Source organism: Hyla sarda, chromosome 10 (assembly GCF_029499605.1).
Source record: "Hyla sarda isolate aHylSar1 chromosome 10, aHylSar1.hap1, whole genome shotgun sequence".
Lineage (NCBI taxonomy): Eukaryota > Metazoa > Chordata > Amphibia > Anura > Hylidae > Hyla > Hyla sarda.
In genome coordinates, this window is record NC_079198.1 from 104,095,286 (window position 1) to 104,120,997 (window position 25,712).

The window sequence follows — 25,712 nt, forward strand, 5'->3', positions numbered from 1 at the left end:
ATAGAAATAACCATTATCAAAGAGAACAAGTTTTGTTGTCAATCATAAGGATAAATGAAGGACAAGCAATTTACAAAGAGAGGTAATATGTCATATCAGGGGCATAAACACACAAAGAAAAAAAGACAGAAGGAACGGCGCCTCGTGCATTACCCTTGGTGGTATGGGAGATATAATATGGTGGATGACCCACCCCTCTTATGGATCGGTGCTCACCAGAAAAAATTGAAGAATGCGCATATCACCCCACAATGGGGTACTCACTGGTGTCCAAGTGGCTGCTGTACCGGAGGTCGCAGGAAGCAAGAGGACCCTTGTCCTGGAGAAGACGTCTAGGAACAGGAACCGAAAAAAGACCTATGGATTCCAGGCGCTGCCAACTTAGTTTCCAGTGGGGATAAAGGCCAAAGATACTACAGGTTTTGATGAACACAGTAATCTTTATTTCATATAAAAACAAAAAACAGTGATGACGCGTTTCGAGGGGATACCCCTCTTCCTCAGATCAGGCATACCTGATCTGAGAAAGAGGGGTATCCCCTTGAAACGCGTCACTGTTTTTTTGTTTTTATATGAAATAAAGACTACTGTGTTCATCAAAACCTGTAGTATCTTTGGCCTTTATCCCCACTGGAAACTAAGTTGGCAGCGCCTGGAATCCATAGGTCTTTTTTCCATTCCTGTTCCTAGATATCAGGGGCATGGGAAGAGGAATAGTGGCCACTTTTTGACTGGATTTTTCAGTATGAAATACTGAAGAAGATTTTCTGATCAAAGCAATTGCAAAACATATTGTTTTTGCATGCTTTATAACATATCAAAAGTTACTGTATCTGACAGTGCCCATTTAAGAGCAAAGTTGGCCAAACCAGACAATTTCGGCTGGACCGACTATGGAGACTATGACTATGGTGGTGTGCATATGGGGAGGAGAGGAGCTATTGAAGGGGTGATACCACCCTAAAGGGGGTTATCCAGGATTAGAAAAACAGAACCGATTTCTTTAAATACCTGTACCACATTTGTCTTCAGGTTGTGTGTGGTACTGCAGCTCAGTTCCATTAAAGTAAATGGAGCCAAGTTGTAATACCACACAACCTAAGGACAGGGGTGGGGCTATTTTGGGAAGAAATTAGATGTTTTTCGTTTTCTGAATAACCCCATTAAGGCATTAAATCAGTATACGGGCAGACTTTAGCACACATATCTACAGTTAAAGAGTCATTCATATCTTGTAGCAACATGGCATTATGCTTAGACATGCCCTTACTTTACTAGGATTGGAATTTAATCTCTAGGACCCCAAATGGGAGCTTTTTACAGACTTTTATTTCATATTAGTAACCCACACACTCACTTGGCTCCATTAAGAATGGAGCTATGCTGTAGTACACCTAACCCAGTGTTTTCCAAACAGTGTGTCTCCAGCTGTTGCAAAACTACAACTCCCAGCATGCCCGGACAGCCATAGGCTGTCCGGGCATGCTGGGAGTTGTAGTTTTGTAACAGCTGGAGGCCCACTGTTTGGAAAACACTGCCCTAACTACTATACAAAAGAAGACACAACAAATGACAACCATTGGAACATACGAAGCAGGAAGCATGAATTTGGTAATATTAACAAGCCTGCTTTTTATTTTAGTAATATACACTTTTCATACATTGTACACAAAAATGAGCAAACTTCAAGTTGCTAATTCACTCAGTCATCTGAAAATGGAAGATGTGGAACTAACAGTAACAGATCCTGAACAGAATGTTCTTTCCTTCCCCCTAATCTAATGTTATGACTTCTCAGTACGACCCTGTCGGCCCCCAAGGCCAACTATACTCCTTTCGCAAACCAAGTAGGATTTCTTTCTATGGGCCCCTTAACCCTATTGACACACACGTCTACATTCCCCAGGCCAATTGTGGGTTACTGACTGACCTGATATATTGCTATGTCATGTCTTATGAACAAGTCTGAAAAAAAAAAAAAAGAAATGCAGCATTTTTGTATTGGAAGGCTGTGATTTGGGCTGAAACAAAAACAATAAGAACTCCTATACAGACACCATGTCAAGAATGGGCAGTGATGACACATTGTAATAGGATGAGTGATTGGAATTGGCCTCGTCCGTCCCTCTGAAAAATCGAATTTCTCAGGAAGACTACGCTATAGTATAGCCCTTCCAGTGTGGAGAGAGATATATGTTATATTTATACGTGTTTACAGAAACACACAGCAGCCACACTTCTTCACAAGCAAAGTTGGTGGTCTCTCCCCCCAGGACCCTTGCACTGGGAGAGGGTCTTCACAACCATGTTCGGGCTCAGGCAAGTTATCCGTCCTTTTGGTCTACAGTGATGACCCCCCACAGCTATTGAGCAACACTGACACCACATCAGACAAATAACTGTATCCTCTCCCGAATGCCCTGCCTACAAATGGGGCAAGAGGTTAGCGACGTACTGCATTCTGGGCACGACCCATGACCGCACTGGAACACCAGTTTGATGTGACTATCAATGCAGATCGGGCAGGTCATCCGTTCCTCCATTTGGCGATATCTGTTTTGAAGCTCTTCTATCATCTTGCGCTGATCTGATGCTTCTAGGCTGGGAACGCCGTCAACTTCTGTACTGTCTGGAATACAGGAACAAAATTGGACATGCATTCCTAGTAAAGAAATGTGAATAATATTTAGGGATTCTGATCTGTTTTTCCAGCAGTGCTCTTAAGGGGGTACTCCAAGGAAATATATATTTTATGTATATAAAAAAGCTCCAAAGCCACTACACTACCTGGATATGTTCTCTGTAAACCATTCTGCCTGATATGCATGGCTCCTGTGGCCCCTGCTGTCTTCTCTGGCTGCTTGACAAATTTTTCTCCCCTTGCCTACATTTCCCAGCAATCATTGCAGCTCTGCAGCCAGCTCACTCTCTGAGAGCAGCCCCCATCCTCCTGCTCTAAGTTGCAGAGAGAGGTTCAGTGTCTGATTGGCTAAGACTGCACACACCTCCCAGTTCTCTGCACTAAAGACTCAGCATGACTCATCAGTGTAGGGCAGAAAACACATGGTCAGTGTCCCACAGGATGCTGGGGGCTGCTTTCACAGAGGGATTTGGACAGAGACAAAATGGATGGCTGGATGATGTCATTCCCTCAGTTCATGCATGTGGATGACAACCAAAGAGAGTAAACAGCTCTATATAGCTAATAAATGTAAATTCAGACAATAATTTAGACAAATAGGTTGATGACAGAGAAAATGATAGGCTATAGGTTTAGTTCCCTGGGGTATCCCTTTAAGGCTGAGTTCACATGGCAGAATTTCCTCACTAAATTTCCTCACTTAAAATAATCCGGAATGAGGAACTTTCATTTAATTCAATTGAGCTTTGATTCTATAAGGATTCCTGGAAGAATTTTAACATGGAAAAACTGCTTGGATCTGCCGCAAATTACTTGTAGGCCATGGTTTTTGCATGGAGAAGTAAAGGAAATTCAGGGGGAAAATTCTGTTGTGTGAGCCCAGCCTCAATTCTGCGAAGAATTTCCTCAAGTGATCCGTGCCATTCAAATCAATTCACTTTAATGGGTCTATGCTTGTGGATTCCACCAAAAGAATGACCATTTTCCTCGGTGAAAATCCAGCAATGGAAAATCCGCTATGCGAAATGAGCATTATAGTACTTGAATCCTTTTCATGGACACAGTGTTGTGCTTTATTTCACCTGTGGTGGTGCTGAAGGCAGGGGCCAAGTCCTGGAAAAAAAGTTTCCACTTATGGGCCGGTCCTGCAGGACTACTGCTAATGTGAACGGTGTTCCTGCTGTAAAAAAGTGCAGGAACTCAGTTCCCACGCGTTCCTGCAGGACTTGAGGCCTGGCTGCAGGGAAAATGAACACTTGCTGCCTAGTTTGCCCACAGAACACTGCTGATCAATGTGAGTCCCTGCATCATCCAGTGATCAGATACTTTACTAATAAAAAGATATTTTGAAACATTTAAAAACCCTTTAGGGCAGGGTCATACAGAGTGTATCCGCAGCATATTTCACGCTGCAGATGTGCTGACGGCAGTCACAGAGGGCCTGCAGAGCAAGCTCCCTCTGCAGTCTCTTTGCGCCCTGTGTGACCCTGCCCTGCCACCACAGGTGTCTGGCAGCAGCTTACTCCCCTATCCCCATTGAGAAAACATGCACGCATGGCCGAGCCAAGCATACATAATATACTGAGGGGAATTTGGAGAGAGACCCGTTTGGCCAACAGCTACTGAAGGTGTCTGTACATACACCTTGTAAATAGAAGACGTGTCCTTCCACTTGGCTGTAGTCAGTAGATACATAGGTAGGTTAATTCATACACATTAAAAATGAATTAGGGAAAAAACAAGTTTAGTGCCCAAATCAAAAGCGGTACACTGGATCCTGTAATAACATACAGGACTAATAAGGTATGAAGCAGGCTCCATGAGCTATGTCAGCAATGCTTCACATGTACACAAGGAGACTGTTCTCCTTCTGCATGTGAGAGCTTACACATTCATTGCTGAAACATCCAGATATTGTTCTGCATTTTCCAATACCTAGTCCTCCAGGACACCTCGGAAATGGGGACAATAGATGTAAGAACTGAAAAAGGTAGTAGTCCAGCAACTTGTGTTCTAGGCACGATCCATGCATTCATAGAACTAGCTATACACTCTTTTATTGCTATAATACAGGCAATATAAAAAGGCATTTCACCGACACCTTGATATATATCCAGTAATATAACACCCAGGTAGTGATGGCCCTTGAAGTGTCCAATCTCTATAAGCAAAGAAAAGTATTGGGTGATCACTTAGAGCAGTGTTTCCAAACCAGTGTGCCTACAGCTGTTGCAAAACCACGACTACCGGCATGCCCGGACAGCCAAAGGCTGGAAGTCGTAGTTTTGCAACAGCTGGATGCACCTTGGTTCGGAAACACTGCTCTTATGTGTATGGAGGCCTTCTGACTCATAAAAGATGGTGTCAGAGGAGGGGATCCAGCATGTAGGATTTAAACTGCTGACTTGCTGGGAGTTGTAGTTTTGCAACAGCTGGGGGCACTCTGGTTAGGAAACACTGATTTGGAGGATTTCTGATATGCAGGAATATCTCTTTGTGTTATGTCTCAGATGCAAGTGCAGGTGCTAGGCAGGAAAGGTACCAGTTTCTGTAGCGCAATCCACCACTCAGGCAACTTCTTATAATAAAAGGTTCCATTTATTTATCCGAAACATAAAGCGTTGCGAAGGTTTAGACCCTCTTCATCAGATGTACAGGCAGTGTATGACCATGGTTAAACAGAGCAGGTTTAAATGTGAAAAAAGGGTGCCAAAAAGCCTCTAGACTCCGCCCCCTAGTGGGCGTGAAAATTATCTCACATAGACAGAATCAAACAAGGTTAAAAGATACATTAAACTAGCATAAAATCATATTCCAGGGACTTCAATACTGTCAAATACAATAAATAGTGTGTGTAGTTTGTAAAGCAAATGGTTATTAGATGATCCGAGCATGTTAGGAATGTCAGAGTGTGTCTGTCGGCATTCCGCTGTCACTAGCGGAGCCGCCGGCAGTGTGCGCATGCGCGTACTCAGAAAGTTAATAGTGATGACGGAAACCTAGTGATATAGTTTAGCGGCACCGCATGCCCTTTTTCACATTTAAACCTGCTCTGTTTAACCATGGTCATACACTGCCTGTACATCTGATGAAGAGGGTCTAAAGCTTCGCAACGCGTTATGTTTCGGCTAAATAAATTGAACCTTTTATTATAAGAAGTTGCCTGAGTGGTGGATTGCGCTACAGAACCTGGTACCTTTCCTGCCTAGCACCTGCACTTGCATCTGATACCTTGGACAGGTTAACCTGCTGCCGATTCCAGGAAGCTGCTTCACCATCAACTATAACTACGCGCTAATTGCTGTTGTGTCAATTTACACAACAGTACAAGTTGAGCAAGACTACTTGTTTGTTTTATAGCATCACCAAATACATATACACCTTGAAAAAAACATATTGCCCTATGAGGAGCTCTGCTCTATCTTTTTCTCCATAGAGTATATTTTGTTGTATGTCTGTCACGCTTGGTAACCTCCCCATGCATGGCCCACTTCCATTCATAAATACGAGACCAGACAGAAGATGGTTAACAGTAATAATTATGCCTCACCTTGTCTAATCTTCTTGGTGATGGACACTTGACACTTTATACATTTCTTCATTCTCCGGGAGCATTCTGCAATAGAAAATCAGATAGCAAATACTGACTGGTTCCCATTAAGGCTGGTGGTTTTATAACACCCACAGCTTTACGAGATAATACTATTAAATGGGCTGTTCAGCGAAAGGAACAGTCTATGTATGGTTTCAAAGTATAATAAAGACATTTACTAATATAATGTTATTAGCCATAGTGCACAGATTTTGTATTTTAGCTGTGCTCTCTCCATTGTAAGCTGAGACGTCATGTCATAGGCTCTGAATGCAGAAAGCGGTGACAAGTGATGTGAAGGGGGGGGGCAGGTATTACTGCTCATTAGAGTTATGACTCTTTAGTTAAGGCAGCAGGAAACTGTTCTCTGTTACAATAGTTTCTGTCAGAACGGCCTCCCTGCTGCCTTTTCTAATGAGTAATAAATCTAATGAGCAGTAATACCCACTCCCCCTTCATAGCACTGGTCTCATCCCCTACTGTTAGCACAGGAGGAGACCAGTGATGTGATGGGGGAACTGGTATTACTGCTTATTAGAGTTATGACTTATTAGATACGGCAGAGAAGAGCTTGTTCTCACGGAAACGAATGTGACTGAGAACAGCTTGCTGCTGCCTTATCTAATGACTCTTAACTCTAATGACAATAACACCTCTTCCCCTCACTGGTCTTGTCCAGTGCTGACAGTAGGGGAAGGAGAGGAGGGATGGGAGCTTTCTGCATTCAGAGCCTGTGACCTGATGTCTCAGCTTACAAGGAAGCAAAGCTGAAATGGAAGATCTGTGCATTATGGCTAATAACACTATATTAGTAAGTTTCTTGCTGGACAATCCCTTTAAATACAGACTTAAAGTCCAAGTTTATTTTTATGCTTTGAAAAGAGATACGCCCTAAAGTGGGTCAATTCTTTTTAAGTGTTCCAATCATTAAAACATTTTTTTTTGACATGTCAAAAGTTTGAGCTGTCGGTGCAGAGACCCACACAGATCAAGACCGAGCAGGGAGAAGTGCTCACTCCATGGCTTATGGCGATCTCCACCCTCCTTTACTGGACAGCGCCATAGACTTATAATGGGCAAAGAACACTGTGCGCTACTTCACACCTCTCCTTGCTTATTCTAATGATCCACGATAGCCATTACCAAATGTTCGGATATGTCTATGGTATACAATTAGGAATATGCAGGCCAGCCCTTTATCCAGCTGATCAGCGGGGGATGCTGGGAGCCCCTTTCACTTCTGAATTCTGTTTACACTACTGTGCATTGCTTTACTTGCCTCATACTAATCCTAAATTACAGCCTGTACTATCACCAAGAGCTGCGTTAACAATTCAGCACATTTTCCACATTCCTTGTTGCCTCAAATCTGTATTGTGCTCATCAGACACACATTCCTTATATACTGTATAGGTAGAATTGTAGGAGCCCATATTAGCTGTTAGGGCTGCGCCTGGCGTCCAGTTTGTTGACTGCTTTTCATATCAAGCAGCAAAACTAATAATGCAGCTCTGGGCTATAATACAGGCTGTAACTAGTGAGTTATATGAATATAAATCTATGTATTTACAAAGTTATTCAGCTATCCATTATCATATCTATTCATAAACTGTAAAATGATATTAGAATTTGAGTATCCATAACATTAAAACCACCTGCATAATACTGTGAAGGTCCACCCCGTGCCAATAAAACAGTGCTGACCCCATATGCATTAAAATATCAAAGCAGCAGTTAGTTGCCTCTACGATTCCACGCTGATCCACCATTCAGGCTCCTGTCAGCCCCCCCGGTCTTCCTTTTGAAGTGGATGTCACATGACCAGTGGCCTCAGCAGTAATGTGCCATACTCCAGGCATCACCTCTTATTGATGAGAGCCACAATGCCCAGAGTACGGCACATGACTTCTGATTGGATGAAGTGGTCACATGACTCCAAAAGAAATTATGAATCAGCAAAATGATTAACCACAGTTTTGGTATTTTAACCCCTTAAGGACCAAGCGTTTTTCTATTTTTGCACTTTCGTTTTTTCTTCCTTACCTTATAAAAATCATAACTCTTTCAATTTTGCACCTACAAATCCATATGAGGGCTTATTTTTTGCGCCATCAATTCTACTTTGTAATGACATCAGTAATTTTACCCAAAAATCTACGGCGAAACGGAAAAAATAATAATTGTGCAACAAAATTGAAGAAAAACCACCATTTTGCACATTTTGGGGGCTTCTGTTTCTACACAGTACATTTTTTGGTAAAAATGGCACCTTATCTTTATTCTGTAGGTCCATACGATTAAAATGACACCCTATTTATATAAGTTTGATTTTGTCGTACTTCTGGAAAAAATCATAACTACATGCAGGAAAATTAATACATTTAAAATTGTCATGTTTTGACCCCTATAACTTTATTTTTCCACGTACGGGGTGGTATGAGTGCAAATTTTTTGTGCCGTGATCGGTACCATTTTTGTTTTGATCGGACTTTTTGATAACTTTTTATTCCTTTTTTTTAATGGTATGAAAAGTGACCAAAAATACGCTATTTTGGACTTTGGAATTTATTTTGCGCGTATAACATTGACCGTGCGGTTTAATTTACAATATATTTTTATAGTTCGGACATATACGCTAACAGCGATACCATATATGTTTATTTTTATTATGTTTATATATTTTTTTATATGGAATTTGGGAAAAGGGGGGTGATTTAAACTTTTAATAAGGAAGGGGTTAATGTGTGCGTTTTTAAACTTTATTTATTTTATTTTTTTTACACTTTTAGTCCCCTTAGGGAACTTTTAGGAGGAATCATTTGATTCCTCATACAGATCAATGGGGTTACATACAATCCCATTGATCTGTGTGCTCTGCGCTCGATTGATAAAGCCTGGTCTTGCCAGGCTTTATCATTCTGAGCACCGGAGCCGCCGCAGCAGGAGAGGTAAGCCCTCAGTAGTGGATCACCCCCCCCCCCCCACGCGATCTTTTTGGAATGCTCTCTGATGACATCACGAGCACAGTCCTCTCTGCTGACATTATTATAATAATAATAATAACACTTTATTTATTGTTGTCCTTAGTGGGATTTGAACCCAAGTTCCCAGCACTGCAAGGCAGCAGTGCTAACCACTGAGCCACCATGCTGCCCTTAGCATACATCTGCTATGCATCTGCTATGCATGGTTGCTAAAATGGACAGAGATGTCAGCAGAGAGCACTGTGCTCGTGATGTCATCAGTGTTCCAAAAAGAAAGGGATTTCCTCTGTAGCATTCAGCAGCTAATAAGTACTGGAAGGATTAAGATTTTTTAATAGAAGTAATTTAGAAATATGTTTAACTTTCTGCCACCAGTTAATTTAAAAGAAAAAAGGTTTTCACCGGAGTACCCCTTTAATAGCCGCCCTCGGCAATCGCCGCATGTCGGCTATTAACGCTGGCCCTCAGCTACAGGAATCAGCTGGGGGCCGGCAGGTATGACCCATCATACCCCGTTAACGGCCATTGGACGAGCATAGACGTCCATGGTCGTTATCGGGTTAAAGCACTTGGGCCCCTTTATAATAAATAAAATAAAAAAGGAAAAAATTTAAAAGCTATGGCCTGCAACCTTGTTGCCAATTCACTAGTTGTCCTTAATTGGAGCACTGTTATACTAACTCAGTGTTTTCCAACCAGTGTGCCTCCAGCTGTTGCAAAACTACAACTCCTAGCATGCCCGGACAGCCAAAGGCTGTCCGGGCATGCTGGGAGTTGTAGTTTTACAACAGCTGGAGGCACACTGGTGGGGAAGCAGTGTACTAACCACTGGATACCTAAAGCAACACAAGACCTGCCCTTTTGGAGATGCTCTGACCCAGTTGTCTTCATCTCAATTAGAGTTGCTCAGATCCTTAAGGGACTATTCACACTGAGGAAATTCAGTAAGGAATTTCCCTGCTGAATTTCCCCAATGGATCTGCATCATCTGGAATCGGTGCTTATTGTCTGCAGTAATGTGCTGCAGACATAAGTGCTGGTCACATTGACAGATGGAACTTCTCTGGCGGAAGACATAACAACATGTTTCATCTTCTTCTGGAGTCCAATTCTTCTGTGGAAGTCCTGCTGCAGAACTTCCAACATGTGAACTAAGCAGCAGAATCTCATTTAATTCAATAGGAGGCTGCTGCAAGGGGTTTCCACGCTGAATTTCTGTGGTGTGAACGAGCCCTTACACTTTACCATTTTTCCAGCTTCCAACACATCAACTTCAGGAACTAACTAATCATTTCCTTTCTAACATTTATTACCCCATGAAGGCAGCATTGTCACAAGATAATCCACATTAATAACTTTACTTGTCAGTGGTCCTAATGTTATGGCTGAACGGTGTATACATCTTTTGAATTGAAAATTAAAGCAAACATCTACCTTATGTTGTTATTTTGTATTGATTAGTTTTAAAATATTTGTTTATAAGGGTCAGAGCTCAGGTTTTAAGTTACATATTTTTAAATCCCCTGCATAGACATAGAGCTGACTCTAAAATTATGTCTGCCTGTGGCCGCCACTAGAGGGAGCTTTGGAGCTTTCTGCATCCTGCTTTATTAATGAGCTTAGAGCATAATTGTATACAATATGATCTAAAACTGGCAATGCAGAATGGCACAAAAAATTATTGCTGCTTTTTTCTCTTACCTTCACATACTATGCTGTGTTGACACGGAAAGAAGCTGATGAGCATGGCCAGTTCTGAACACACAAGGCATTCGGAAGGGGTGGTAGCACTTGACAGGCTGAGGTTGGTCATTGTGTTAGGAGTAGTGTGGACCCTGCGAAGGGTGCAGCTAATGGTGGATGAGTCCGTTTCAGCCTGTTCCCTGAAACCAAGAGAAACATGATCAGTGATATTGTTTAAAGCGTACCCGTCAGATCCAACAAAAAAAATGTTTTTTAATGTATCACTCAGTACCTAATCCTGACCATGTACATCAAATTTTTATGTGTCTAGCACCTTTATTTACTTATTTATTACACTTTTAATTTAGCTCACTAGTCTGAATTCCTCTAAAGGGCAGGGGCGTGGCCTCACTGTGCAGGTCTCCGCCCCCTCCCTCAGTATACTGTCTGCTCACATCTCCCCTAGCATTAGCAAAACAACAACTCCCAGCTTGTCCTCAATGACAGTAGCGGGACACAAGCTGACAGTGGGAGGATTTTTCCTCCAGCTCTGAGCCCTGCACTCACAGCTGTCAATCAAGGAAGTGTGTCCATGATGTAGGTGATGACGCATGGACACAGCAGGACTAGTATGTGTCCAAGCAGGCAGGGGGGGGGGGGCAGTTGTTTGACTGGCTTTTCAGTATGAAATACTGAAAATTTTCAAATGAAAGCAATTGCAAAACCTATTGGTTATACATGCTTTACAACATATCAAAAGTTTTTGTATCTGACAGTGCCCATTTAAGAATACTTTACTATATACATCTGCATTCTACCTGTTTACTTCAATTCCCTCTCACTCCCCAAAAGAGACTAGAAGGCTTCCTAGATCTGTAGTAAATTAGAAGTAAATGAGCATGTGTATGCATAGCTGAGGATAGTACCCCCCCGCCCCCTCCAGGGGAAGGTTTAGCTAATATGTTGTATGCATTTAGGTGATCGCTATAGGCAGTACCATCTGTTTAAATGTATGAAATAACCCTATCTAGATTGGTTTACTTCTGTAGAACAATAGGGAATACAAGTCTTGTGGATGTAACATGGACCAATGAAAACAGACTATGGAAATGACGACAGCATAAATAGCTTTATATATTAAGTATTACATAACAGGTAGTTCTCCTGCAGTTGCAAAACTACAACTTCCATCATGCACTGACTGTCATGCACTGAATGCCTGTAGCTATCAGGCCATGATGGGTGTTGTAGTTTTCAACTGCTGGGGAGCCAAAGGTTGGTAAACACTACCCTAGAGGAATCCACAAAGAAAAATGTCTAAGCCAGTTGAAGATCTTTCCCGCCTACCATGACGGACTGTATGCTCGCTGTTTGTGTTTTACCTCCACCTAGAAGGGGCATCTCTGTGTGACGTACCTGAATTTCTGAGAGAAGCTCTTCACAAGATGTGCTATCCTTCCATCGATGATCAGGTCCACAGGTGACTTCCCGCGGTGATTGGCATAATTAATGTCTGCACCTGACAATGCCAGAAAGCAGGCGATTGCTGCGCTGACATTTAGTTCCACATTTCCAAGCAAACCAGTAGCCTGCAGCTGATAACATAAAAAAAATTTACATTTTATTTATTCGGTCACATTAAAATGGGAAAAAGTGTCCTGAAGGTGTAGACATTGCTGGTCCGACATACATGAAAACCCTAACACATTCAGTCATTCACATAACAACCTGTTTAGGAGAGGACTCTAAGGCGAGCCACAGTGACGTAACTGCATGAAAGTCATTTGCGAGCAACATCAATGTTTCCTTATGGTGGGAAAAAGTATGCACCAAGTGCTGGACTTATGATACAACAGAAATATGGTACTTGATATTGTCGCAAGTTGCCAGTTATCCCCCCCCCTCATTTCCCAATTCATTGCTTAGAGCAGGTCACTGTGAATCCCTATCCTTACTATCTTGTAAGAGCACTGTAATCTCTTTTACCTTGGCAAGAATAGCCGAGCCATTGCCCTCTGGTTCCAGACATGAGAGGTGCTGCTGGACAAGCACTATGTGCATTGGTGTGTCACCATCTTCATCCTCTGCGTTCACATCTGCCCCTTCGGATACCAGCAGCTGCACAAGGTTGATGTGACCGTGTGTCACCGCTAGATGCAGAGGAGTTTGGTTTCTGTTGTTCCTGAGATTGACATCACAGCGACCCTGAGAAGTGACACATAACAGATACATAAAAGATCTACAATAGAATACAGTAATGTCATGTTACAGGCTCCTTAGGGTTTTTTACGCTGTCTTTTCACCAGAGGTATACATGGGAAGGATTCTCTGACAAATGGATGCTCCTATTGTAAAAACAAACCAACAAACAAAAACAAAATTGCATGATATGCCTTTTTTTTTTTTTTTTTTTTACTTAAAGGGGTACTCCACCCCTAGACATCTTATCCCCTATCCAAAGGATAGGGGATAAGATGTCTGATCGCGGGGGTCCCGCCGCTGGGGACCCCCACAATATAGCATGCAGCACCCACCGTATCTGCTTCCGGAAGAGCTGGAGGTTCGGGCTCCCAACCACGGGGACGGAAGATCGTGACGTAAAGACTCCGCCCCGTGTGACGTCACACCCCGCCCCCTCAACGCAAGTCTATGGGAGGGGGCGTGACAGCCGTCAGTGGTGGGACCCCCCACGATCAGACATCTTATCCCCTATCCTTTGGATAGGGGATAAGATGTCTAGGGGTGGAGTAACCCTTTAATGCCTCTGAATGGAATAAGACAGTCTGCTGCACCACTTCATATAGTAAAACAAATGTACAACTCCGAGACATCTGCTGCATCCGATCTTCTGGGACCTGTACTATATTTTATGGTGACGCTCTGGCAGCTTTGTATAATTATAGTGGGATTACTTGAATTTGCAATTTTATGTAAACCCAGTTAATCTTTCTACTAAAAAAAATAAATAAAAAGTACTGGGTTACTTTACAATCTGTGGGTTTTCCAGCTCTTCATGCTGCATGCAAAGTCATGGTAATGATAATCCATGTTTTTGAGACCAGAAAGCAAATATCAAACCTCCATCAATCTCTTATAACACCTCTAAGGCTATTTTCACACTGCCGTTGAGCTCCATCTCTTTTAGGGTCTGTTCGGTGCAGAACCAGACTATTTGCACAATGGACACCAAGTTAAATGGGTCCGTCAGGTGTCCAGTATTTTAGAGAAGTTGAACTTTTTCTCCACTCAACTCGTCCTTTTAATGGTTTGAGCAATGGAGGTTTCTTTAGCAGAGATCAACAGCAATGTGAACTCAGCCTTACCAACACGTCAGAGAAGAAACATCTATGTGAACCACAGCAGCACAAAGAGCATGGGTAACATAGTTTACCTCTTTTATTAAGATGTCCACGACTTCTTGGTGGTTGTTAAGTGTGGCCAGATGCAGCGCTGTGAATCCGTCTTCCTTCTTCGAGTCCACCAGCTGTCGAGCCCTGTGCAGGATTTTTCTTACAGCTCTGGGGAAGAGACAGCGACACTTATTTCCACAGTATTGAGGTTGGATGGTAGATTGTCCTAATCTTCATGGTTTAGCAACAGAATGACAGAACTACAGTGAGGGCTTAGTATTTGTTCAACTAGCCAGGATTTTTTACAAATCTGCGGCATACTTTTAGGATAAATGGCAGCTGAAACTGGGACTTATGCCAATGGGCACCTGTAGATTGAACTAGCCAATCTGTCACCTATTCCCCCATTGACACAATAATATGTAACTAAAAAGGCTAAAAGTATTGGCGTTCAGAGATTAACAGATATTTAAAAGGAAATCTGTCATCAGTATCACCCGCACTAACCTGTCATACAGGCTTGTAGTGCAGGTGATACTGATCAAAATGATACTTACCGTGTCCCTAACCCTCCAGGGTTCCGCAGTTATTTAGCTTTTTCTTCATATGTAAATGAGGTCCTTGGGGCATGGGCGGAGCTACAGCCAGAGCTCCGGGCACCCCTATGTCATCTTTGGCTGGGCGGTTGCTCCCGGCTCATCCATATGCATAATCCCCCTCTCTCCTTGCACTGACCCACTCATCCATATGCATAATCCCCCTCTCTCCTTGCGCTGCTGGTTTACTCTACAGTGCATGCGCCGCTTTCAGGCTGAAGCAGAGCATGCGCTGTACAGTAAACCTACCGCGTAGAGCAGGGAGGGGGATGATGCATATGGATGAGCCGGGTGGAACACCCGCCTGGCTGAAGATGACGTAGGGGTTCCCAGAGCTCCGGCTGTAGCTCCACCCATGCCCCAAGGACCTAATTTACATATGAAGAAAAAGCAATATAAAAGGTGGAACGGCTGGACTGTCCGGGACACGGTAAATATCATTTTGATCAGTATCAACCACACTACAAGACTGTAATAAATAAACTGATATACAGATCAGAGAAGAGAATATATACCGACTAGAATCAAGACTATCTCTTTTCATTTTTATCACAAAACAGAACAGACAAAATTACATACCAAACAGTTATACAGAACAAAACAAAGATATACAATTCAGGTTTCTATTTATTACCCTATGTCTGTCCATATTATTCATTAACACCATAGAAGCCCAAGGATACCTATCCTATAATTACCTATGTACATACCCACTCCATACACCCCCCCCCCCCCCACCCCCCCCCCCCCGACAGATCACAGGGCCCTTGTGGCTGACTCAAAAAACACAATAGATAAAATAGAAACTCTTTTTTAAAAAGTCAGTAATGACACTATGGATATCCACTAATAGATTTGTCTTATCATCTGCTTCTAACAAAACATGAATGGAAGTTAGTAGATAAATTAATAGGACCACTAGTATAGAGAATCAATATCTCATATGCAGCTTGAATTTCCCTCAAATACTGAAAGAAAAAATGTTTATGTTGTTTATATGTTGTTGCCAAAAGAGAGAGTCTTTCATTTGCTTAATAACTCAATTCGCCTCTTTCTTGTGTGGTCCCTGTTTAGGATAAATTGTATATAGTAGCAGGTATCCTGCCTGAACAGAAAGATACTTTGGTGCAGACAAATCTTCACTATTGCTGTAAAAATGATCGACTCCTTAAAGGGGTTATCCAGGAAAAAACTTTTTTTTAATATATCCACTGGCTCCAGAAAGTTAAACAGATTTGTAAATTACTTCTATTAAAAAATCTTAATCCTTTCAGTACTTATGAGCTTCTGAAGTTAAGGTTGTTCTTTTCTGTCTAAGTGCTCTCTGATGACACGTGTCTCGGGAACCGCCCAGTTTAGAAGAGGTTTGCTATGGGGATTTGCTTCTAAACTGGGTGGTTCCCGAGACACATGTCATCAGAGCGCACTTAGACAGAAAAGAACAACTTTAACTTCAGAAGCTCATAAGTACTGAAAGGATTAAGATTTTTTTAATAGAAGTAATTTACAAATCTGTTTAACTTTACGCAGGACGTAAATGTACGTCCTGGTGCGATGGTACTTAACCCACCAGGACGTACATTTACGTCCTGTGCATAACCGAGGGCATCGGAGCGATGCCCGGGTCATGCGTGGCTGATCCCGGCTGCTGATCGCAGCCAGGGACCCGCCGGCAATGGCCGACGCCCGCGATCTCGCGGGCGTCCGCCATTAACCCTTCAGATGCCGGGATCAATACAGATCCCGGCATCTGTGGCAGTACGCAATTTCAATGAATGATCGGATCGCCTGCAGCGCTGCTGCGGGGATCCGATCATTCAGAACGCCGCACGGAGGTCCCCTCACCTTCCTCCTTCCGGCTCCCGGCGTCTTCTGCTCTGGTCTGAGATCAAGCAGACCAGAGCAGAAGATCGCCGATAACACTGATCTGTTCTATGTCCTATACATAGAACAGATCAGTATTAGCAATCATGGTATTGCTATGAATGGTCCCCTATGGGGACTATTTAAGTTTAAAAAAAAATGTAAACAAATGTAAAAGTAAAAAAAATGTGAAAAATCCACTCCCCCAATAAAAAAGTAAAACGTCCGTTTTTTCCTATTTTACCCCCCAAAAAGCGTAAAAAATTGCGTAAATGTCCGAACTATTAAAATAAAATGTTAATGATAGCCGTACGGTGAACGGCGTGAACGTAAAAAAAAAAAAAAAAAAAAAAAGGTCCAAAATTGCTACTTTTTTAATACATTTAATAAAAAAAAAAAATTATAAAAAATGTATTAAAAGTTTTTTATATGCAAATGTGGTATCAAAAAAAAAAAGTACAGATCATGGCGCAAAAAATGAGCCCCCATACCGCCGCTTATACGGAAAAATAAAAAAGTTATAGGTCATCAAAATAAAGGGATTATAAACGTACTAATTTGGTTAAAAAGTTTGTGATTTTTTTTAAGCACAACAATAATATAAAAGTATGTAATAATGGGTATCATTTTAATCGTATTGACCCTCAGAATAAAGAACACACGTCATTTTTACCATAAATTGTACGGCGTGAAAACGAAACCTTCCAAAATTAGCAAAATTGCATTTTTCTTTTTAATTTCCCCACAAAAATAGTGTTTTTTGGTTGCGCCATACATTTTATGATATAATGAGTTATGTCATTACGATGGACAACTGGTCATGCAAAAAACAAGCCCTCATACTAGTCTGGCGATGAAAATATAAGAGAGTTATGATTTTTAGAAGGCGAGGAGGAAAAAACGAAAACGTAAAAATTAAATTGTCTGAGTCCTTAAGGCCAAAATGGGCTGAGTCCTTAAGGGGTTAATAGTCCATTATATTAACATCAGTAACACTACCATATGTCAGGCACCCTATAGATGGCAAAGGTTATGGTGCTATGTCATTATAATGTAAATTAATGTAAGACAAATATTACTTTTTAAAAAGGCTTGCACTGCATATATTGCCGATAGCACAGACCTCCTTACATCGGACATCAGGGTCCCATACTGGTGAGCGGTACGCTCGGCAATATATGCAGTGCAAGCCTTTTTAAAAAGTAATATTTGTCTAACATTAATTTACATTATGGCTGAATGTATGTTACTCCCTATAGTAAAGTATTGCAACTATAAAATAAGATGGCCTCGCTTTCCTATTAATTTCAAGGTACATGTTCAATACACACGGATTTAGATTGTCTTATATGTGCAGAATAGACACTATTCTGCAATTCCTCTATTGACTGAAAGCAGCTGCTGAGGTTATTTGTGAACAGGATTGCAAAATAGGTTATGGAAGAATTGATGAAAAAAAGTAAGATTTCACAACCAAAGTATTCACTTGTAAAGCCAGGGACTATGAGTGTAGGCCTCCTCCATCATATTACTAATGCTTAAGTCAATATGGTGCCTGTTGCATTGCTGAGACATTATCGTGCGTCACGCTGCATGACGCTGTATCCGCTGACTTGCTCCCGAAATGAGCAGATGTGTGCGGGGCTGACTGATGTGATTCCAGCTTCACTTAGAAATTCTCATATTTAGTGACCTTCTTATGGTTCACTGACCCAGATACAAATATGGCACGTCATTTAAGGGGTTGTCCAAAATTAGTGGGAAAAAAAAAAAAAGAGTCCTTTTCCCCAAGAAACAGTTAACTGTAAATAGATGCATCTGATGAAAGGTCACATGACCTGAAACGTGTCATGCTTGGCGCTTACTCCTAGGATTTTAATCGTCTGTCTTACTGAAGTCTCTCCATGTTCATGTTTTTAATGTGATGAAAATAAAGGTGAAGTTTCTCATACGCTGGAATACACCTGCTTTCTTCTAAACTTGGAGGACTTTCTTGCCGTGCGGTGACCGGGTGAGCTGACAATCCACTACTTTTGCAGATTTGTAAATTACTTCTATTAAAAAAATCTTCATCCTTCTAGTACTATTTAGGGGCTGTATACTACAGAGGAAATGTTTATCTTTTTGGATTTCTCTGATGTCATGACCGCAGTGCTCTCTGCTGACCTCTGCTGTCCATTTTAGGAACTGTCCAGAGCAGCAAATGTTTGCTATGGGGATTTTCTCCTGCTCTGGACAGTTCCTAAAATGGACAGCAGAGGTCAGCAGAGAGCACTATGGTCGTGACATAAGAGAAATCCAAAAATATAAACATTTCCTCTGTAGTATACAGCCCCTAAAAAGTACTGGAAGGATTAAGATTTTTTTTTAATAGAAGTGATTTACAAATCTGTTTAACTTTCTGGCACCAGTGGATTAAAAAAAAAAAGTTTTCCACGGTAGTACCCCTTTAATGAGGATAAGATATATATGCCATATATTGCTCATAGCAGTCCAGCAGACACCCTCCCACTTCATGGTTTTCCAGCCATAGACCATACATTTTGTTATGACTGAGGCTGGTACTGCAGTTAAGTATTATTCCCCTGAATGAGACTGATCTGGAGTGTGCTGCATTACCAGCCATAGTTCAAACACACTGCATGGCCCTGCGCCTAGTAGACAAAGCAGGGGCCCCTTCTATCAGCTTAACAGAAGGGGTACATTGTCCATACAGCCGCTGCAGCATCATGAACCAATGAAGAGACAGGAGGCATGACTTAAACTACCGCAGACTCTCTGTAGGCACTGTAGCCAAACCGTAGTCACTGATCACAGTGCCAATCCAAGGAGCTGATCTAAAAATCAACCAAGCAGCAAAATCTCAGGAAAATAAAGAAGCAAGTATCACCTATAGAGGCTCAGGACTGGACTTTTGATTTAAGGATCTCTTGAAGTGTAAAAGATGTGTCAGAACCAAGACAGAACCAAAGTCTGAGTGGTAGAGCTAAGGGTCCAAATCTCTAACATATACTATTATACTCCATCAGAGATACGGTGCACAGTAGAGAATGATATAGCCATCAGTCTTCTGCTATATAGAACTACTTAAAGGTGCACATACCTTATAAATGGGTGGTATATGTGTATTACTTTTCATTCGTACAAACTAAAGGCACCTGCTTACAATATCCCAATTAGATGGATGAGTTGGGCTCTCACAGCTCTTAGTAGTAGTAAGAGTACATTATAGACAGGTTGGACCATTATAGACAGGATGGACAGTGCAGGAGATATGCAGCTGCATAGGGCTAGAAGTAGTAGCAGTATAGCAGGGAACTTGATGGACACTCCAGGAGATGTGTGGCTATGTAGGGATAGTAGTAGTAGTATAGCAGGGAACTTGATGGACACTCCAGGAAATGTGTGGCTATGTAGGGATAGTAGTAGTAGTAGTACAGCATGGAGCATGATAGACCAGGCAGGAGATATGCGGTTGTGTAGGGGATAGTAGTCTCCACCATTTTGAGAGATTACACCAAAACAAATCTAGAAAGTTGTGGATTCGCAGAGTCACTGAAATTTTGGGAAATTTGTGCCAAATGAGTTTGCTCATATCTAATCGTAACCGTGGACAGCACAGGCATCCATTAAGTGTTATGTACGTAGTAAGACGCCTTCCCTCAATTGGCTTCTTAGAAGGAACTTGAAAAAAAAAATGGGATTGACTGGGGTGACGCAAACCCCCCCCCCCCCCCCTCCAAGTGAATATTCTGCCTCTACTTAGGAAGAAAAAACTATGGAAATAAACTATGAAAATTATGAAGTACGGTAGATTAAAAAGAAAACCAAAAATAAAATGACTAACATAATATGAGCAGCGAGGCCTGTAAAATGCAATCTATTAACTTCATTTGGAGGATGTGAATGGCTTACTCATGATTTCCAGGGGCTTATTTTTTTGGTGCAATGTCCATCCTCTAACTGGCAAAAGAATTGGAATCGACCTGGTATTTTACTTGCCTGGAGGTGGTTGCTATTGTATTTATGTACCATGCAAACACAAACATGTGTAAACCCACTCACAATCCAGCAGGCTTCCCCTTACATAAACATTGTGCTTGGATTAGCTTCTGTAATACTGAGTCCAAAATCCTTGCCGCTCATGTTTACTGAGGGATTAATTCAATATAAAATAACTGGAAAGAGTGAAACTTTGGGTCATTTGAGTTTCCACAAGACTCTTGAATACTGGAAGAAACCAATATTGTTTGGTCAGGAGGTGCAGAGATAGCAGCATCTTAGCCTTGGTACCTATGGGGACACAAAGGGTCCTCTGCCACCTAGGGACACATCACTGATATAAGACGTATAAGACGCACTTTTTCTTCCCCAAGACTGGGGGGAAAAGTCGGTGCGTCTTATACGGCGAATACACCCCTATCGCAGCGGTCCCTGCGGCCATCAACGGCGGGGACCCGCGGCTAATACAGGACATTACCGATCGCGGTGATGCCCTGTCTGTAAGATTGTCAATTAATCCGCTATTTATGGGCCATCAAGAACTTCAAGGAGAGAGGTTAAATAGCTGCGAAGAAAGCTTCAGGGTGCCCAAGAAAGGCCAGCAAATGCCGGGACCATCTTCTCAAGAGGTTTTAGCTACAAGATTTGTCCAGCATCAGTGTAGAGTCTGCTCAGTAATGGCAGCCAGCAGGTGTCAGGGTATCTGCACCACACACAGTAAGGCCAAGGCTTCTGGAATAGTCTGGTGTCAAGAAGGGCAGCAAAAACAGACTGACATTCTCTGGGAAGTACAGGGATTGGACTGCAGAGGATTGGGGTAAAGCTATTTTCTCTGATGAAGCAGCCTTCACACTGTTTGGTCTATAAATGAGAAAAGAGCACTCCTTGGTGTGATAAAAGAGATAGAAATGAATAAAACAACCGAGGCATGAAAGCCGCTCACCCCATGTAGTTGTGTACCAACATACACAACAATGGTAGGCACATAAGTAGCAGAGCTATCCCCTGCCCTCCGGCTGAGTAGTATTGAGGGATCAAGGAGGCTTCAGGATGAACGCCGGCTCCACGAGGCGCAGGATAAACTCAGAGGGAACAATATAAAATCAAAGGTAGTTTAATCCCAAGACGCAACGCGTTTCACTGCAAGTTTGCAGCTTCATCAGGCATGCCTGATGAAGCTACAAACTTGCAGTGAAACGCGTTTTATCTTGGGATTAAACTACCTTTGATTTTATTTTGTTCCCTCTGAGTTTATCCTGCGCGCTCGTGGAGCCGGCGTTCATCCTGAAGCCTCCTTGATCCTTCACACTGTTTGGGGCATCTGGAAGAATGATTGTCTGGAGAAGAAAAGGTAAGCGCTAACATGAGTCCTGTGTGATGTCTACAGTAAAGTCTCCTAAGACCATTCAAGTGATTTGTAAGTGATTTGACTCACTTACAATTTTGCCTAAGAACACTGCCATAAATAAAGAATGGTATCTAAACATCCTCCAAAAGCAACTTCTCCCATTGATCCAGGAGCAATTTAGTGATGAGCAATGCTTTTTCCAGAATGAGGAAGAACCATATCACAAGGCAAAAGTGAAAACTAAGTGGCTTGGTGAACAAGACATTTTAATTTTGGGTCCGTGGCCAGGAAACTTTGCATACCAATATATTTTAGGCAGACGTAGATACTAATCTGGCACTGCAATCCACCTGGACCCGTACTTCGCTTCCGATCAAACAACAGCAAATATGTATTGGAATATGAAGTGGTGCTCTGACTGCAAGTTCAGCAATACACATAAGCATCCCCCCCCCCCCAAAGTCCATCGTCCAGTCTTGAGTAATATGTGAGTATTGCAAATAAAGAAGAAATATATATGGAAGATTGGTGAGTGCCGACATTCATTTTTCTATTGGATGCTTATCAATATATTTTAGGCAATACATTGGCTAGAATGGGTTGCCATCAGTCAGGATTTTGCCCACAAGCTGAACAAGAACAATTGCAGAAATCTTGAAAAAGAGGGGTCAGCACCGTAAATATTGAGTATTTGTAACTCCTAGAAGACTCTGGACAAACCTGAATGCCCTGACTGCCTGGTACTTGGTGCACCAGGACATACATGTACATCCTAAGAGGAATCCAGACTATGAAGCAAGCGCAGAAGCTGCATTTGCTTCATAGACCATGGGTCACATCAGAGAAATGGCTGCTAATGGGGGACATCAGAAATAATGGTGATTCCCACCATTAACCCTTCAGATGCTGTTATTAACACTAATTATGGCATCTGAAGCATTAGGTGGGCTTTGTCAGACTCAGATCATCCGCAGCGTGACTGCGGGGATCCGATGAGTCAAGAGGACTGTAGGGGCTCTGCTTACCTGCTTTAGGGCCGATTACTGGGATCCGGTTGTATGGTTTAACTTTTTTTTCCATTTTACAAAAAATAAACAAACATATTTGGTATTGTTGCGTGTGTAAATGTCCATACTTACGTAATCGTTAAAAAATACAAAAGTCCAAAATTGCTGATTTTTGATCACAATACATGGCAGAAAAAAAGGTGATCATTAAGTCACATATTTGCAAAAGTGGTAAGGGCATAAAATGAGCCTTCATACAGCCCTATATACAGAAGAGTAGGAAAGTTATAGGGAGGCAGAATAGGGGAATTTTAAACATTTATTTTGCTAAAAAGTTCGAGTTTTTTTTTTTGTTAAAGCAGTATAATAATAGAAAAGTATGTAATCATGGGTATCGTTTTATAAGTACAGACTCACAGAATAAAAAGAACCTGTCAGTTTTACCGTAAATTTGCACTGCGTAAAAAATGAAACGGCCCCAAAATTGCTAAATTTCAGTTTTCTTTTCAATTTGCTAGACTGGCCAGGAGATGTGCTCGGCAAAGCACTTCTCTCTGCTTGTTGCAAGAGACAGATTCTATAGAAGGTATATGAAGCCCATCGTATTCTGCAAGACTGAAAGAGAAGCACTTAGCTGAGCACTTCTCCTGTCTCTAGTGATCAGTGGGGGTCTGACCGATCAAAACTCTTCGTATGTTTCTATGATGTCTCAAAAGTTTTCTTGTAAGTGACAGTGACACATTAAAGCGTACCCGTAAGATCCATCAAAAAAACATTTTTTTAAATATATCACTCAGTACCTAATCCTGACCATGTACATCTCATTTTTATGTGTCTATCACCGTAATTTTTTTAATTATACTTTTAATCTAGTTCACTAGTCTGAATTCCTCTCAAAGGGAGGAGGCGTGGCCTCACTGTGCAGGTCTCCGCCCCCTCCCTCAGTATGCTGTCTGCTCACATCTCCCCCAGCATTAGCAAAACTACAACTCCCAGCTTGTCCTCACTGACAGTAGGGGGACACAAGCTGACAGTGGGAGGATTTTTCCTCCAGCTGTGAGCCCTGCGCTCACAGCTGTCAATCAAGGAAGTGTGTCCATGACATAGGTGATGACTCATGGACACAGCAGGACTAGTATGTGTCCAAGCAGGCAGGGGGGCATTTGTTTGACTGGCTTTCTCAGTATGAAATACTGAAAATGTTCTAATGACAGCAATTGCAAAACCTATTGGGTTTGCATGCTTTAAGACATATCAAAAGTTTTTGTATCTGACAGTGCCCATAAGCCTCACCCAGAATTAGAAAGATTTTCTATGATGCCATGTTAGCTGATGGCTGTCAGGACATACTGGGATTTGTAGTTTTACAATAGCTGAAAAGCCACAGGTCACACAACACTGCCCTAGGACAGTTTCACATAAGGGAATTTTTGTGCCTGCATAACGGTAGAATGTCCTGAACCAACAGCATTATAGGGATCTAAATGCCGTCAGTTTGGGTCATTGAATCTGCAGTTCCAAATACCTGTAAAAGACCATCACGTCCTGACGAAAATCCCTGTAAATTCACACGACAGATGTGTTGCTAAAAGTTCTGCTCCTGTCCCATTCATGTGAATAGGACTTGCAGAATTCAATGTATTGGTCACTAAAATAATCCCATCAAGATGAATGGAACTGATTTTTTATATAAATATCTGCATATATATAAATATCTGCAAAAATCTGCTGTCGCTAAGACAGAAAGATCTCTAACATATAATAGAATTCAAGTAGATTTGGAATGTAAACTATATGGCTGCCAGTCCATAACTTTAAAGGGTACCTCTCATCAAAAAAACTTTTGATATATTATAGATTAATGTATGCAGAATAACTTTACGATTGCATGTTATTAAAAAATATGCTTCTTTCTATTTCATTTTCCACTTTGAAGAAATGACCACTAGGGGTCTCCCTACCAGTCCTGGCAGCAAGCATTTCAGACTCATGCTGGAGTCCTAAACACTACGAGCTGCCAGTCTGCTTTGTTCACAAAGGAGAACACTCAGAGCTGCCAGTCTGCTTTGTTCACAGCCTGTTTGGCTGTGAACAAAGCAGGCTGGCAGCTCTGAGTGTTTAGGACTCCAGCATGAGTCAGAAATGCTTGCTGACAGGACTGATCGGGAAAAATACAATAGAAAGAAGCATATTTTTCATTAACATGCTATTGGAAAGTTATTCAACATTCATTAATCTAAAATATATCAAAAGTTTATTTGATGAGAGGTACCCTTTAATATACTGAAACTATAACCTGCTGCAATATTACCCCATGTGCGAACCACCAGATTTTCTTCTCAGTGGAATTTACCAGGCTGCCATATATAGCTATGTGTTCTCTTTGTGGCTTAAAAATAACATGTTGCGTAAAAGGGAAAGATGATATTTCTATGTTTTGGACACAACCATATGTGGGAATGCTGGAAACACGTCAAAGACTATTCACAATCCTGGCTCTCTGAAAAGACATTGTTGCAAGGCCACTCTTTTTATTAAATGCTCTAAAACAGTGGTCTTCAACCTGCGGACCTCTAGATGTTGCAAAACTACAACTCCCAGCATGCCCGGACAGCCGTTGGCTGTCCGTGCATGCTGGGAGTTGTA

General features: G+C 41.8%; 2 protein-coding genes across 21 annotated transcripts in view; one reads left to right on the forward strand and one right to left on the reverse strand.

The window, feature by feature from the left end:
• Positions 1–25,712, forward strand: part of LOC130293498 (taste receptor type 1 member 2-like) — a 261,468-nt gene that overhangs the window by 95,081 nt on the left and 140,675 nt on the right. Inside the window, exon 6 of one of the 18 annotated variants that reach the window (XR_008848224.1) lies at positions 12,293–12,409. The exons of the other annotated variants lie outside the window; for them this stretch is intronic. The gene's annotated coding sequence lies outside the window, so the exon portion shown is untranslated. Of the gene's footprint in view, positions 1–12,292; positions 12,410–25,712 lie in introns of those variants that run through there. 18 annotated transcript variants of the gene reach the window in all.
• MIB2 (MIB E3 ubiquitin protein ligase 2) overlaps positions 1,937–25,712 on the reverse strand; it is a 105,485-nt gene continuing 81,709 nt past the window's right edge. For all 3 annotated transcript variants that reach the window (XM_056542245.1, XM_056542243.1, XM_056542244.1), the window contains 6 exons: positions 14,292–14,418; positions 12,887–13,105; positions 12,317–12,495; positions 10,919–11,100; positions 6,192–6,257; positions 1,937–2,629 (listed from right to left, as the gene is read on the reverse strand). In XM_056542245.1, the coding sequence (XP_056398220.1) occupies positions 2,388–2,629; positions 6,192–6,257; positions 10,919–11,100; positions 12,317–12,495; positions 12,887–13,105; positions 14,292–14,418 (1,015 nt within the window). In that variant the 3' untranslated portion in view covers positions 1,937–2,387. The remainder of the gene's footprint in view (positions 2,630–6,191; positions 6,258–10,918; positions 11,101–12,316; positions 12,496–12,886; positions 13,106–14,291; positions 14,419–25,712) is intronic.